Source organism: Stegostoma tigrinum, chromosome 36, assembly GCF_030684315.1.
Source record: "Stegostoma tigrinum isolate sSteTig4 chromosome 36, sSteTig4.hap1, whole genome shotgun sequence".
In the NCBI taxonomy this organism is placed as follows: Eukaryota; Metazoa; Chordata; class Chondrichthyes; order Orectolobiformes; family Stegostomatidae; genus Stegostoma; species Stegostoma tigrinum.
Window position 1 is genome coordinate 4123044 of NC_081389.1, and position 15525 is coordinate 4138568.

At 43.0% G+C, this 15525-nt stretch overlaps 1 protein-coding gene across 5 annotated transcripts in view; it reads right to left on the bottom strand.

Moving 5' to 3' along the window:
• LOC125446724 (zinc finger protein 609-like) overlaps positions 1–15525 on the bottom strand; it is a 263833-nt gene that overhangs the window by 190300 nt on the left and 58008 nt on the right. For all 5 annotated transcript variants that reach the window (XM_048520481.2, XM_059640201.1, XM_048520480.2 and 2 more), the window contains exon 2: positions 5822–6726. In XM_048520481.2, the coding sequence (XP_048376438.2) occupies positions 5822–6601 (780 nt within the window). In that variant the 5' untranslated portion in view covers positions 6602–6726. The remainder of the gene's footprint in view (positions 1–5821; positions 6727–15525) is intronic.

The window sequence follows — 15525 nt, forward strand, 5'->3', positions numbered from 1 at the left end:
TCTCCGTTTCACTGCAACATTCCCAAAAACATAGTCACCTACTGCCCCATCTTTCCTATCCCATCAAAGTCACCTTTACCTTGCAGAGCAATATGCTTGGAGCCAGCCATGGTGGAAAGGGCTGGCACAACCCTAATGCAATGGCACAAGGTTATTAGAGATCACACCCCAAAGACGCAGGAACTTAATACATGCACAGATGCACAACTGACAGTGAACTGTTACTGTGTCTGTGATATTATGGAGTCAACAGAATTAATTTCACTTTTTACATTTACAGACAGCTATCCACTCTAAACTAATGGAATGCAGGTCAGGACTAAGTGAGTATCTGATCCTTGGCAGGCACTTTCACAACTCAAGCCCAAGAGACTCTGATACTGCAGTATGCCCAAAAATAAACAGATCAATCTGACCAATGTAAAATCAGTGAGTGAACTCCACAAGTATTAAAATATGACTCTACACTATAGACAGCAACGTTGTCATTGAATCATCATTGTGTACGAAGAGGCTTTGCCTGTGGAGGTTATACTGGTAACAGTAACCACAGCACAATTCCCAACTCTCAGCATTTCTCTTACACTGGCGTGCCGGTTCCTTCTGAGGGGCTTTTATCTCAGATCACAAGGAGGTTGGTATTGCCAATTGCTGCAGTTACCAATGCCAAAAAGATCACACTTGTTTGGAGCTCTCTCCACATAAAGCAGCTGTAACGTCTGTCCGGTAATTTAAAGTGATACAGTCCTGCTAATGTAATCGACAGTCAATGGAGGATCCAGAAATAATCCATCAATCCCAAGACTATACAATGCTCAGGCAACACAGGTCAGAGTTCATGGCCTGGTGTTGTCTGCTTTGCGGTCTAGTGATCCCCAATGTGTCATTCCTAGTTTAAAATCATCCAGTCTCCTGACACCCTCTCTCTATTTTAAGATGATGACATGTGCCTTTGAATGGCCCTTCAGCGAACTCTGCCTCAGCCGCGATGGAGAAGACTACCTCTTCAACGAGCTGGTGAGCTGGCAACTCAAGATTTGAACGGACAAATCCCTGATCATGCCACATATGAAGCAATGTCCAGCCTATTAATTTAGTAGTTCACTCACTTGGTCCTTGCACTGTCTAAGACAGGAATGGGCACTAGGGCTTTACGCGGAACTGCTTGATGTGATGAAAGCCTGGTTAAATTACAGGTGCTTTTCAAGCATCCACAGCTGCTGAAAGCAGTTTGCCACAAGCACCGAAGCTCAGGGACCTTTTGCGCAACTAGCAGTCATGCACAGATCCATTACTTGCCCATAAACTGTCAAACTATATTTTTCAAAATTACATTAATTTTAGCTGATTTCTGCAAAAATGCTCAGGTGCAGAAATAAAAGTAAATAGGATCATGGATCTAGGAAGACATTAACATGAGTTAATAGCAGTGCCAAGCATATTGTTCTTTATTCATAACACATACTGAAAAAAATTAGTTTTCCCAGTCTGGCTTACCTAGACATGTGTTTAGTAGTGAGAAGAAATTCATCAGATAAGAGTACTTGAAGGAACAGCGGCCCTGGAAGAGGGGAGATGGGTCACTAACTTGAATCCATTCTTTCACTGAATATATAGAAAGCTGTGTTGGTTTTTAAGAGGTCTCCATGAAATTGCAAATAAATTAAAAGTCATTCCAGATAAAAGCAAAAACCAAATCAGTCTGAGGCCGGTAATAAAAAAAAATACAGTGCACTAAATAGGTAGTTGAATATGCTCAGTGAGAGAGTCCAACAGAAAAACTCCTCCAACTCCTGGACACCTTGTCCATCCCGGGCCTCCTCCAGTGTCACAGTGACACCACCTAGAAACTGGAGGAGCAGCACCTTATATTCCACCTTGGGAACCTACAACCCAATGGTCTCAATGTGGGCTTTACTAGTTTCAAAATCTCCCCATCCCATGACCAATCCTCCCTCTCATTTCTCCCGCCTCCTTGACCTTACACAACCTGTCCGTTTTCTCTCCCACCTATCCGCTCCTCCCACCTCACTGACCAAACCCACCACTGCCTACCTGCACTCACCTACCACCATCCCACCTACCTTCCCCACCCCCACCCCTCCCCTCTCAATTTATTTTACAGATCCCTTCCCCCTCCCCCATTCCTGAAGATTCCGACCCAAAATGTCAGCTTTCCTGCTCTTCTGATGCTGCCTGACCCACTGTGTTCCTCCAGCTCCACACTTATCTGACTCCAGTTCTTACTGTCTCTAAGGGAGATTCAATACTGAGCAGTGGATAGAAGAATCAGCATAAAGTGTGTTCCAATGTTGCCATCTTCGAGGGACTTGAAATGTGAAGGGTTTTAAGGGAGAAAGTCAAAGATGAGTGCCTGATGGGCTGAATGGTCTCTTCCTGGGCTGTCGATAAACAGGCTGATTGAGCTGCAGAGCTGGAGGAATTTCAGTGTTCCACAGAGCCAGTGTGTCAGACCAAAGCCTGTACTAAATTATCACAGACATTACAACCAGCAACTTACTTAGAAACAGCTCAGTCACCGTCCAGCTGAAGATCAGCCTTCACCAATTCAAAATTAAACTCCAAGCAGGAGCTGCAGCCCTACCTCACCTCCACTCATCATCATGGCTGACCCTCTCAACATGGCATACTTCACCGTTTACGTCTCTAGACAGTAACATGAATTCAATGCTCCATTATTCAACTCACAACATCAATCATTTTGAAGTGTCTGTTTTATTCAGGCATTTCTCACTGAGGGATCCGAATCATTTAGATTTTCTTCAATTTGTCTTTGTGTCAGGGAGTCAGTGCTAGTCACATATTCCTCACTGCACTAAGTCAAAGCATGCTCTGTGGTCAGTAAATGTACAAGTTAAATTCGATCTGGAGGTTGTAAGTTGAAACAGTTGAGGAAATCTAGCATGCCAAGTGTCAAATGACTGTAGCACTGTTATTTGACAATCACAGGTTCTCAGAGCAACTTCAGACAGTACCATTTGTTTGATAAAGGATAGCGACAAATCAGCTTTCACACCCAGTTTTGTTTCATCTACTCTAAGGAAGCCGAATCACAAAACGAGAGAACCCTCAGTTAGCAACAAGAAGCCTAGTGTTATTTAAATCAAAGGTGGATACACACATGAGCTCATGGGGCCTGTGGCTGGGGTCCTATATATGCAACCTTTGACAAGGACCTCATGCAAATCTGAAACTCCCAGTGAAACCATAACATACAAAAACTGCAAACAATCTATTTAGCACAATAGAGATAGGAAGGAGCAGCTTGCATCTCCCTAGCACTTTTCAGGACATCAGGTTTGACAGTCAAGAATGTATAATTTATGTACCGGAGATAATGGGAACTGCAGATGTCCCCTCTGATGAAGGGACTAGGCCCGAAACGTCAGCTTTGTGCTCCTGAAATGCTGTTTGGCCTGCTGTGTTCATCCAGCTTCACACCTTGTTATCTATAATTTATGTACCGTCACTTTTCTAATCCAGGAAATGCAGCAACTAATCAGCACAAAGCAAACTCCCAAAAACAGCAATGAATCATTTAAAATTTCTACATCCATATCCCGTGAATGACACTGACATTTATTATCCAGGTGACAGTTCAAAGTCAAGCACGTTGCTGTGGGTTTAGAATCCATATGCTGCCAAACTAGTAAAGGACAGTTCTGAGGAAGTGTCACCGGACCCGAAATGTTAACTCTGTTTTCTCCCCCACAGATGCTGCCACACTTGCTGAGCTTTTCCAGCAACTTTATTTTTGTCCCTGATTTACAGCATCCGCAGTTCTTTTGGTTTTTATTCAGTAAAGGACAGCATATTTCCTTCCTTGAAAGTTTGTTTTGTTATTCCAGACTTTTATTAAAATTAATATTTCACTGTCTATCATGTTCCCAGAACATTATCTGAAGCCTCTGGATGACTAATCGAGTGACATTATTACCACACCATCACGTCCCTCCAGTGTCAACTGCTTCTGTGACGTTAGCTATGGGATGAACATTGGTCACTATAGAAAGAACTCTTTCACTGCTCTTCAGTGAATTAATACCAGCAGATCTACCCAAGGTACTAAGGGGGAGCTTGGCTTAAAGTCTGCAACCTAAAATTGTAACCTTGAACAACAGAGCACTCACTCAGCACTGCACTGGAATGTCAGCCAATGAAATTGTAGCTGCGAGTGTAAACCCATGAACATCTGAGCTCAGGCTGGCTCTTGCTCTTGTCGTTCACAACAGGTTGACCTGACTAGGCTAAGAGGTGCCATTGCATGAACATACCTAGAATCCCAAAAATTATTCAAATGGCTCTGAACAAAGTGCCTGCAATCATCTGCAAATCCAGCTACAGATCAGCCCAAAAGCAAACAGAATGGCTGTAGTAAAATGCCAGCTGCCTGAAAGGTGAAGCTTTAAATATTCAGCATGTCAATCTGACAAGAAAATTGTGCAGCAACATTTCGTTCACTCTCTCAGCACTGTTTCCAAGGGCATTTTATCCCAGCCCTGGAATTACAACACAAATCTCGAGGGAAGCAATGAGAAAGGCCCCTTCTCATTCCTCCACAGATGCTGCTCAGCTCATTGAATATCTCCAAGCATTTCAGTTACAGCTTTTCAGCACTGTTTGTATGTTCCATACTGCTTAGACCTAGGACATAGGGTCCAATGTTGCATAGAGTGCAGCACAATTAAACCATGATCAACATCACCACAGACAAGTTATCAGCCTGTTTACTTTAAATTCAATGTCACTTTCCACGTTAATATTTCTGACTTAGGATTCATAATCGGGTCAGATCACCACATTCAGATGAGACACATTCTGTTTCAGATGCAAATCAAGTAATCAGAGCATATATAAGTCTGTGGCAAAGTCATTGTAGTACAAATCTGACTAATCAGATAGACTTGCAATCCAACACTTTTTAGCTAATTGCAACACCTCAGCCCCCTCACTTAAGAATTCGCATACGGAGGCGACACTAAACAGCAGCTCCTTCCAACAGACTGCAAGAATAAATCTACTTCTCAATTTGAGTCATTTCAACAATCAGCAAGGTGCATCATCCTCACAGAGACAGCGCAGATGGATTTAAGCGTCAAATATAACTACAACACTACCACCTAGTCCCTCTGGACCTGAAGGCTGAGCATTTCAAGTGTAATTCACAACATCAGGAAATTTTCAAAAATTTAACAATGCAGCATCATGAAGTCTAGTTCAATTCTCTCAACTTGTTTTGAGCAGCTGAAGTGTAACCAGACAAATGGTAGCCTTGAGCACAGTGCATGCCCTACCCAAGTGTTTATACCTCTCCCACTGGGAGGGATTCAGTTTCTATGCATTAACATCCCCATTGAATGGTCATCTTGGTCAATTTTCCGAACAATATCACAAGCATGGAGTTAAACAAAAATGTGCAAGTGGGCCCAACAAAAAGCAGTCACTAGAGAAGAATGCTGACAATTCGTTCTAACTATGCTGTAGGGGGTCCTGAAGAAAGGCTTCAGTAGGGACGGCTTCAATAGATTTCAGGACATTGTGAGTATCAAACAGCCAGTCAGCAATGAATCAGGGAATTGACTTTACATTTCATGAAACAGAAGAAGTTTGTCAAACGAGACTTCGGCTTAGGAGATGAAGTTAACAAGCTGCAATCTCATGACTGAACTGGGATTTTGCACAGCATTCAAAACCACCACTGTTCTTACCTTAGTATCAGAGATAATGGGAACTGCAGATGCTGGAGAATCCAAGATAATAAAATGTGAGGCTGGATGAACACAGGATGAACTGTTCTTACCTTCTCTGTTTTCATCTTCTTCAGTGGTCGACACTCACTTTCAACCTCCTCAGGCTCTGTTTTAATTCCCAACAGATTAGAGATGGTGTTGCTATCCACTGGTGCATTTCCCAAATCCAGCACTTGACTTGCAGCCCCATCTGGACAGCTTGTGCCTGGAGCACATTCAAATGAGCTGCCCTTTGACCCTGACCCCAACCCTAGCTGTTGTGCAGCATTCGGATCATTACCAGGGGGAGGCTGCACAACTCCACTGTTCTCACTTTTATCCTTTTTGCTTTTGCTTGATCCACCATCCTTTTCCTTTTTCGATCCGGCTCCATTCCGGACAGTCTTTGGGCCCTTTTCTGACCCTTTGGATGTGCTGTTGGAAGACCCCAGTCCGCTGGGATTTGTCAAATCTCCAGAACGGCCCTGCATCTCTTTCTTCCCACTTCCTGGTTCTCCCAGTGAGTAGAGGGAAGCAGCAGACACAGATTTACCCCCATCCTTTGCACTCTTATTTCTCTTTGCCTTTGATTTGCTCTCCTTCACCTGAGGTGCTTGAACTGGTGTGACAAACTTGATATTCTCTGGCAGAGCTGCCACTGCACTTGGAACCGGGATGCTTCCATCTTTCGATCCCGACATTTCCATTTTCTGCTGATCCTTTTCCAAATCTGCATCCAAGTCAATGATTAAATTCCCAACTCCGATATCCCACTCATCCCCACTGTCGTAGGCATCAACAGCATTCGAATCCACACCTTTCCCAGCTGAACTGCTGCTGCTTAAGGACATCTTAGATTCACCTTCCTTGTAAAAAGACTTCTTTCTCTTCTCAGTGGCCTTGGACTAGTGCCGGTGTGTTAGATCCTTATCGTAGCAACCTCACAACTTCTCCATCGATGTGAGGGCATCATCGCCTGGAAAAGGTAAGAAATTGGGTATAAGAATAACTGGATATCAATGAACAGAAAAGTACCTGTGCCAGCAAACACTGACCCATGCAGAAACAACAGGATGCCAAGCTACCAAATCCCAAAACACAGAAAAGCTCAAAGTACCAGCTACTGGGAGAGTACAAGACAATGACGGGCAAGTAGCAAGAGGGTGGTGAGAGACAGAAATATTTAGGCAGAGAAAGTGGCAGGCTGCAGACTGCATAAGACAGAATGGAGCATGAACAATTCATGCTATTTCTGGACGAGGTAACTGCAATACATTTTAACCTGAATAAACGTAGAACAGTTTTTCTACAAAGGATTCAACTTTCACAGAAATTGAACTGAACTTGATCAGTTACCAATAATGAATCTTGGCCAAAGCAAAACTGTTAAAACCACTTATGTCTGAGTGGCTTGGATTTTTCAAAGGCAATTTAGAATACTAGCAATCCAGAATACCGGGTAAACAATACATAATACAATATTCAGTGAGGAACATAGGAGCACAAATAGACAATCTAGCCTGCTTCACCTTTCAGTACAATCATAGCCAATCATCTGTTTCAATGCTTCATTTTCTCCACAACAACACCATACACCCTTTAGCCATTGACAGATTTCTAAATATTGATCTCTTTAAATAGACTCAATTACAGAGCTTCTGATGCCCTTAAGCGTACAGAAATCCAAAGCTTCAGCATCACCAAATTCTCTTCATCTCAGTGCCAAGTGTTCGCTCTTATTTTCAAATGGTGGCCCCAAGTTCTGGATTTCGAACCAGGGGATGCAATTTAATTGCATCTATTTTATCTATCCCCTAAAGTATTTTTTAAGTTTCACTAAGATCATCTCGCATATCTCAGAACCCTAGAGATTATTGGCTCAGGTTACCCAATCTCTCTCTTCACAGGACTATCCTGCCATTCCAGGAACATTCCTTGCACTTCCTCCACAGCAATAATACGCTCCCTGAGAAAAGGAGACCACAACTGCACATAATACTCTAGTTACAATCTAACCGGGCTCCTATACAAAAACAAAATCTCACAACTTCTGGTCTCATGTCTTGTTACAAAATGACTAACTGAATACAAGCCTTCATAACAACTTGCCGCAAATGCACGTTAGCCTTCAGTAACTTATTTCAACAATCAGATCCTTTTGTACATTACACTTTCCAACTTCTTACCATTTAAGAAGTAACTCTGTGCATCAGTTCCTCTTACCAATGTATATAACCCTGATTTTCACAATGTATGCCATCCATCATGAACCTGCCCACACACTGTCTGTCCAAAATATCTTGAAGCCATTTTGCATCTCCCAAAAACACACATTCCCAACTAGCTTTGTGTCATCCACAAACTTGGAAATATTACATTTGGTCCCACAAATGAAGAAAATTTTGTTCATAAAATCTGAATGCTTTCCATTTAACTCTCATCCCACTTGCCTGCATCTTTCAACACCCTGCCCTAGTCCAGCATCAATAGTCACATCCACCAGCTAGTCAAAGATATTTGCAGCATCTTTATTGAAAGTAGTAGTCGATTTGATCTCTTGTTCTTTACCTCTTAGCACATACTTCCCATTCTGTTCTCTAGACATGAACAGACTTGTCTTCACCAGTCCATAAGGACTTTATCTAGACTGACTCTAACACTTCTCAGAAGAACTGACACCCAAAACGTTGATCTAGCTTTGTTTCAGATTCAGATGAACCAGTTATGCCACTGTAGCATTGTGCATACTTTTCATCCACAGCCAGTACGGTTGTCCCAGATGGTCTGCAGTGAGCGCAGAGAAAAATTTACTAGGATCTTCTCTCACACTAAATGGGTAGGATTGAGGCCAGAATGCCTGTTGAAAACTTTGAACAAGAGACAGGCTCGAAGGTGGTCCTGATTCCCACTTTCTTGAATTTAAACAATAGGTTTCCATCCATTGCAATAGTTACCATTTACAGCCCAACTTAGATGTGGCCATCCAAACTCAAATAACAAATGGGAAACTAAGGAACTCTAAAACATTTGAAGCCAGAACAGGGACCTTTCATATCACCTGAATGTCCCCAAAGTACTTCACACAAACTGATTACTTTTAAAGTGCAGTCACAGTTAGTTAAGTAAATACAACAGCCGTTTTGCATACACAGCAAATGAACTTGTTTATGCGTAAGCAAAGAAATTTGGCTATAACATGAGAACTCTCTGTTCTTTTTAAGCAGTATCAAATAATCTTTAACCTTCACCTGAACAAACAGACAGTGTTAATGCCTTATCTCAACCACAGCAGCATTCAAGTGTGATCCTCAATATGTACTCTAGGACACAATTGGTCTGTACCAACAAATTTCAGACTGGGGCATGGAATTTCTCTAATATAAGCTGTTCTTGCACAAACTCACCTCAACATACAAGTCTGCTCCTCCATATTGCTGTTTTAAGCTATAATCTACAAACACTTTTCTGGCATCCTTTCGAGGCAATCTAACTAAATTAGTCAATATTCCAGTCACAGTTAGCAGGCAAATTCATAGCTGTAAAATCACAGCTGCATAGAATGAATTTATAAAACAGAAAAAGGTGAAAATGCAAATTAATCTCGTCTACATATCGTCATTGAGGTGATAAATCCTAACTAACTTCATACTCCAGTTGTTCAGTACTTTACCAGATCTTATGAAGCATATGGGACACAAGCATATGGGATGCAGCTATTCAGCCCACCATGTCTATGCTTGTTTAAAAAAAACAAGCAAACCAGCCTATTTTTACTTTTCTAAGATGATAAAATGTGAGGCTGGATGAACACAGCAGGCCAAGCAGCATCTCAGGAGCACAAAAGCTGACGTTTCGGGCCTAGACCCTTCATCAGAGAGGGGGATGGGGGGAGGGAACTGGAATAAATAGGGAGAGAGGGGGAGGCGGACCGAAGATGGAGAGCAAAGAAGATAGGTGGAGAGGGTGTAGGTGGGGAGGTAGGGAGGGGATAGGTCAGTCCAGGGAAGACGGACAGGTCAAGGAGGTGGGATGAGGTTAGTAGGTAGCTGGGGGTGCGGCTGGGGGTGGGAGGAAGGGATGGGTGAGAGGAAGAACCGGTTAGGGAGGCAGAGACAGGTTGGACTGGTTTTGGGATGCAGTGGGTGGGGGGGAAGAGCTGGGCTGGTTGTGTGGTGCAGTGGGGGGAGGGGATGAACTGGGCTGGTTTAGGGATGCAGTTGCAGGAACAGCAACTCATATTCCGCCTGGGAACCCTGCAGCCATATGGTATCAATGTGGACTTCACCAGTTTCAAAATCTCCCCTTCCCCCACTGCATCCCTAAACCAGCCCAGTTCATCCCCTCCCCCCACTGCACCACACAACCAGCCCAGCTCTTCCCCCCCACCCACTGCATCCCAAAACCAGTCCAACCTGTCTCTGCCTCCCTAACCGGTTCTTCCTCTCACCCATCCCTTCCTCCCACCCCCAGCCGCACCCCCAGCTACCTACTAACCTCATCCCACCTCCTTGACCTGTCCGTCTTCCCTGGACTGACCTATCCCCTCCCTACCTCCCCACCTACACCCTCTCCACCTATCTTCTTTGCTCTCCATCTTCGGTCCGCCTCCCCCTCTCTCCCTATTTATTCCAGTTCCCTCCCCCCATCCCCCTCTCTGATGAAGGGTCTAGGCCCGAAACGTCAGCTTTTGTGCTCCTGAGATGCTGCTTGGCCTGCTGTGTTCATCCAGCCTCACATTTTATCATCTTGGAATCTCCAGCATCTGCAGTTCCCATTATCTCTGATACTATTTTTACTTTTCTGTTGTTGGGCGGTAAACCTTGTACTTTAAGGCACTTGAAGTGCAAATAGACTTAAAAGCAACCACAGTTTCTGCCTCAATTGCCCTTTCAGGCAGTGAGTTCCAAAATATATAAGAAAAGGAAAAGAGAGTTCAAAGTGACTCATATTCCGCTTGGGAACCCTGCAGCCCAAATGGTATCAATGTGTATTTCACAAGCTTCAAAATCTCTCCTCCCCACAATGCATCCCAAAACCAGCCCAGCTCGTCCCCGCCTCCCTAACCTGTTCTTCCTCTCAAATATCCCCTCCTCCCACCTCAACCGCACCTCCATTTCCTACCTACTAACTTCATCGTGCCCCCTTGACCTGTCCGTCCTCCCCGGACTGACCTATCCCCTCCCTACCTCCCCACCTACACTCACCTCTACTGGCTCCATCCCCACCCCTTTAACTTGTCTGTCCTCCTCTCCACCTATGTTCTCCTCTATCCATCTTTGATCCGCCTCCCCCTTCTTCCTATTTATTTCAGAACCCTCTCCCCTCCCCCATTTCTGATGAAGGGTCTAGGCCCGAAATGTCAGCTCTTGTGCTCCTAGGATGCTGCTTGGCCTGCTGTGTTAATCCAGCTCCACACTTTGAAATAAAGTGAACATAGGCCCCTTAGGAAATGAGATAACAAAGTGTGGACCCTTCATCACCCAAATATCTTGAAATCTATTATTGGGAAAATGTCAGTCTGTTATAATAGGAGTCAAAGCACAGCATTTAGATATACATAACACAAATCATGTAGAGTGAGTACAGTTTTGTGAAGAGGAAATCAAGTCTGACAAATTAACTAGAATTGAGTGAGGATGCAGCAAGTAGGATAGACAAAGGAGAAAGCAGTGGACATAATATATTTGGATTTTCAAAAGAGTCTCATTAGGTAACGCACATTTAGCTACGTAAAACCATAAGAAGCTCATTGTGGTGACACCAGTATATTATCATGGATATGAGATTGGCTAACCAACAGAAGTCAGAGTTGGACTGAGGAGACAATGCATGATGCCAACTTGTAACTAGTGGAGTGTCACAGAGATCAATGCTATGGCCACAATTATTTATTATATATTCAAGGCAAGATAGAGGAAAGTAAATATACTATCGCCAAATTTGTGGATGACAAAAAATAGGTGGGAAGGTAAGTGGTGAGAATGATGAAATGCCTGGAATGCAACACAGGTGGGTTAAATGAGTGGACAAAAACTTGACTGTTGAAATACAGTGCAGGAAAAAGGAGATTATGTACTTTGGCGGGAGGAAAAGAAGAGCAGGGTAATATTTAAAAGCTGAAAGACTGCAGAAAGCAATGGAAGAGGGAATGGGGGGATCCTTATGGATGAATCACAGAAGTGAAAATTCAAGTTCAGTGGGTAAAAGAAAGCAAATGGAACGCTGGCCTTTATTTCAAAGTTACTGGAGTTAAAAAAAGGGAAGTCTTACTGTTGATGCCATCAGTACTTTTTTTGGGGTTTAGAACAGAGAGCTGAAGTTAAGAATTGAACATTGACCAGCAGCTTGTTTTAAAAGAGAAGAAAACAAAGACAAATGTTTCTATTGTGAACTGGCCGGGAAAATAATGACTGATCTGAAGGAGACTGTAAACAAACCAACACAAGTGGTTGCTACGCTCAGGGCTGGTAGCTAGTTGGATATTGAATTGGTCAATCAAGGGAGCCTGAGCAATAACCAGCTGACCAGGGAGAATGTTGACTGGGAAGGGAAAATGAGAGAACCGGTTCTGACTTGGTTTTGGCAGAAGATGTGTGACTTTTGTAAACATCTGTAGACTCTATGTAGCCATCGAATTGTTGAATATTCTGAGAAAAGAATCCCAGTCTGTAAAAAAAAGTTAATATTTACAGATGTCTGCTGAAATGGTTTGGATTAGCCAGTGACTTCGGAAATCAAAGATATATAGCTCTACTTGCCTGTAAGCAACCAACTGTCCAAAGATTTTTGAAGGCCTGGCATCTATTATTTGAAATTGTTTACTGACCTAGAAAATCACAATTACTTTCTCTTTAATATATCCCTTGATTGTGTCTGCCTGAGTGAGAGAGAAGTTTAAGATCAAAGAAGATTAGGCCTTACAGAGATATTAATTAATTACCTTGCTGTTTCTGTGATCTACTAAAGTTACATTACCATTGTTAATTTTTGATTCAAAATTGGTGTCCAACATCTATTATTCATAAAGTCTAGTCAGGAACAATTAGACAATTGAGGGTTATTGAATGTTTTAATTTCACTGTGCTGCAAATCCAGGGGTATTGAGGCTGATTTGACTTGACTTGACTTGCTATCCCTGTTTCATAACATTACTAAATCTACACAGGCACCAGTTAGACCATACTCGGAACACTGTCAACATCTTTGATCATCTTATCCAAAGAAAGATATACCAGCACTGGAAACAGATCAGAGTTCATCCTAAGTATGGAGAATTGTGTTGAGGAGAGATTGAGTAGGTTAGGCCTGTACTAGAACATAGCACAGTACAAGCCCTTTGGCCCACGATGATGTTGTGCCGAACTTTTACCCTAAACCTGAGGTCTCTCTAACCTCCACCCCTACCTTATACTATCATCCATATGCCTATCTAACAGCTGATTAAATGCCCTTAATGAGGCCGAGTCCACTAACCTCTCCGGCAATGCATTCCATGCCCCTACCACTCTCTGAGTAAAGAGCCTACCTCTGACGTCTCCCCGATATCTACCTCCACTCACTTTAAAACTATGCCCCCTCTTAATAGCTACCTCCATCTAGGAAAAGCTCTCTGGCTGAATACTCTATCTATAGCTCAGATCATTTTGTACACCTCTATCAAGTCACCTCTCATCCTTCGTTGTTCTAAAGAGAAAAGCCATAGTGCTCTCAACCTTTCCTCGTAAGACCTTCCCTCCATTCAGGGCAACATTCTGGTAAATCTCCTCTGCATCTTTTCCAATGCTTCCACATCTTTCCTGTAATGAGGTGACCAGAACTGGACACAATACTCCAGATGTGACCATACCTGAGTTTTGTATAGCTGGAGCATAGCTTCACTGATCTTGAACTCAATCCCTCTATTAATGAAAGCTGACACATCATACTCCTTCTTAACAACTCTATCCACCTGGGTGGCAGCTTTCCGGAAACTGTGAACATGAATCCCAAGATCTCTCTGCTCCTCCACACTGCTAAAATCTTTCCGTTAACCCTGCATTCTGCTTTCAAGTTTGTTCTTCCAAAATGAATCACCGCACACTTTTCAGGGTTAAACTCCATCAGCCCAACTCTGCATCCTATCACTGTCCCTTTGTAACCTAGAACAGACCTCCATCCACAACTCAACACATCTTCATATCGTCCACAAACTTACTAATCCAGCCTTCCACTCCTACATCCAAATCATTCACAAAAATCACAAACAGAAAAGGACCCAGAACAGATCCTTGCGATATAGCACTTGTAACCTACTCATTAGAGTTTACAAGAATAAGAGATGCCCTTATTGATACACAAGACATTTAGAGAGCTTGACAGGGTAGATGCGGAGAGATTGTTCCTCTTTGCAGGAAGAGTTCAGGACCAGGGGGCATTGTCTGAGTAAGCTGTTGCCCTGTTAAGCACAGAGGTAAGGGGGTATCTCCTCTTTCAAAAGGTAGTAAATCTGTAGAATTCTTTATTACAGAGGGTTGTTGGAGTTAGGTTAAGTTTATTCCATTAAGTATGCTGCCATTATCTCACTGAATGGCAAAGCAAACTCAATGGGCCCGGTGGCCTACCTCTGCTCCTACATCTTGTGATCTAACATCTTCTGAATGAAGAGATCTTTCCTCAATGCTCCCCTAATACTTCCTTCAATTACTTTAGGTCTATACTCCTGTATCACTGACCATTTTTTCCCATGGCTCGTGGCATGTACATGTCAGTCACTAGGCCAACATTTTATTGCCCATCCCTAATTATCAGGAAGACAATGGCCTAGTGATATTATCTCTAGTCTATTAATCCAGAAAATTAGTTCAAGTTCTGATGACTGTCTTCTGAATCCCACCACAACAGATGGTAGAATTTAAATTCAATTAAAAAATATGGAATTAAAAATCTTATGATGGCTATGAACCATTGTTGATTGCCAGAAAAAGAAAACCTATCCGGTTCACTAATGTCCTTTAGGAAAGGAAATCTGCCAACCTCACATGATCTGGCCATGTGACCCAAGCCACAGCAATATGGTTGACTCTCAATGCCTTTGCAAGCTACTCAATTGTATCAATCACTACACAGTCTCAATAAAGAAATGAAACCATACAGACCACCTGGCATCAAAGTCAAAAGCAGCCCTCTCAACCTTGCAAAGTCTTGCCACTAACATCTGGGGTGGGCCTAGTGCCAGAATTAGGAGAGCTGTCTCATAGACTAGTAAAGCAACGGCCTGAGGTAGTCATATTCACCAAATCATACCAGACATCACCATCCCTGGATAGTTCTTGTCCCAGTGGCATGATAGACCCAGCAGAGATGGCAGCACAGTAGTATATAATCAGGAGGGGACTGCCCTGGAAGCCCTCAACATTGGAGTCAATGAAGTTTCATGGCATCAGGTTAAACATGGACAAGTAAATCTCTAGACTTACTCATACTGTTCTCCCCCATCTAATGAAACAGTCCTCCTCCACGTTGAACAACATTTGGAGGAAGCGTAGAGTGCGGCAAGGACAAAATGCACTCTGGGTGGAGACTTCAATGCCCACTACCAAGAGTTGCTTAGCCATTGCCACAGAAGACTGTGGAGGCCAAGTCACTAAGTGTATTTAAGACAGAGATAGATAGGTTCTTGATTAATAAGGGGATCAAAAGGTTATGGGGGGAAAAAGGTAGGAAAAGGACACAGAGAAACATATCAGCTATGATTAGACAGCAGCACTAACTCTTGGCCTTGTTCTGCTTCTATTTC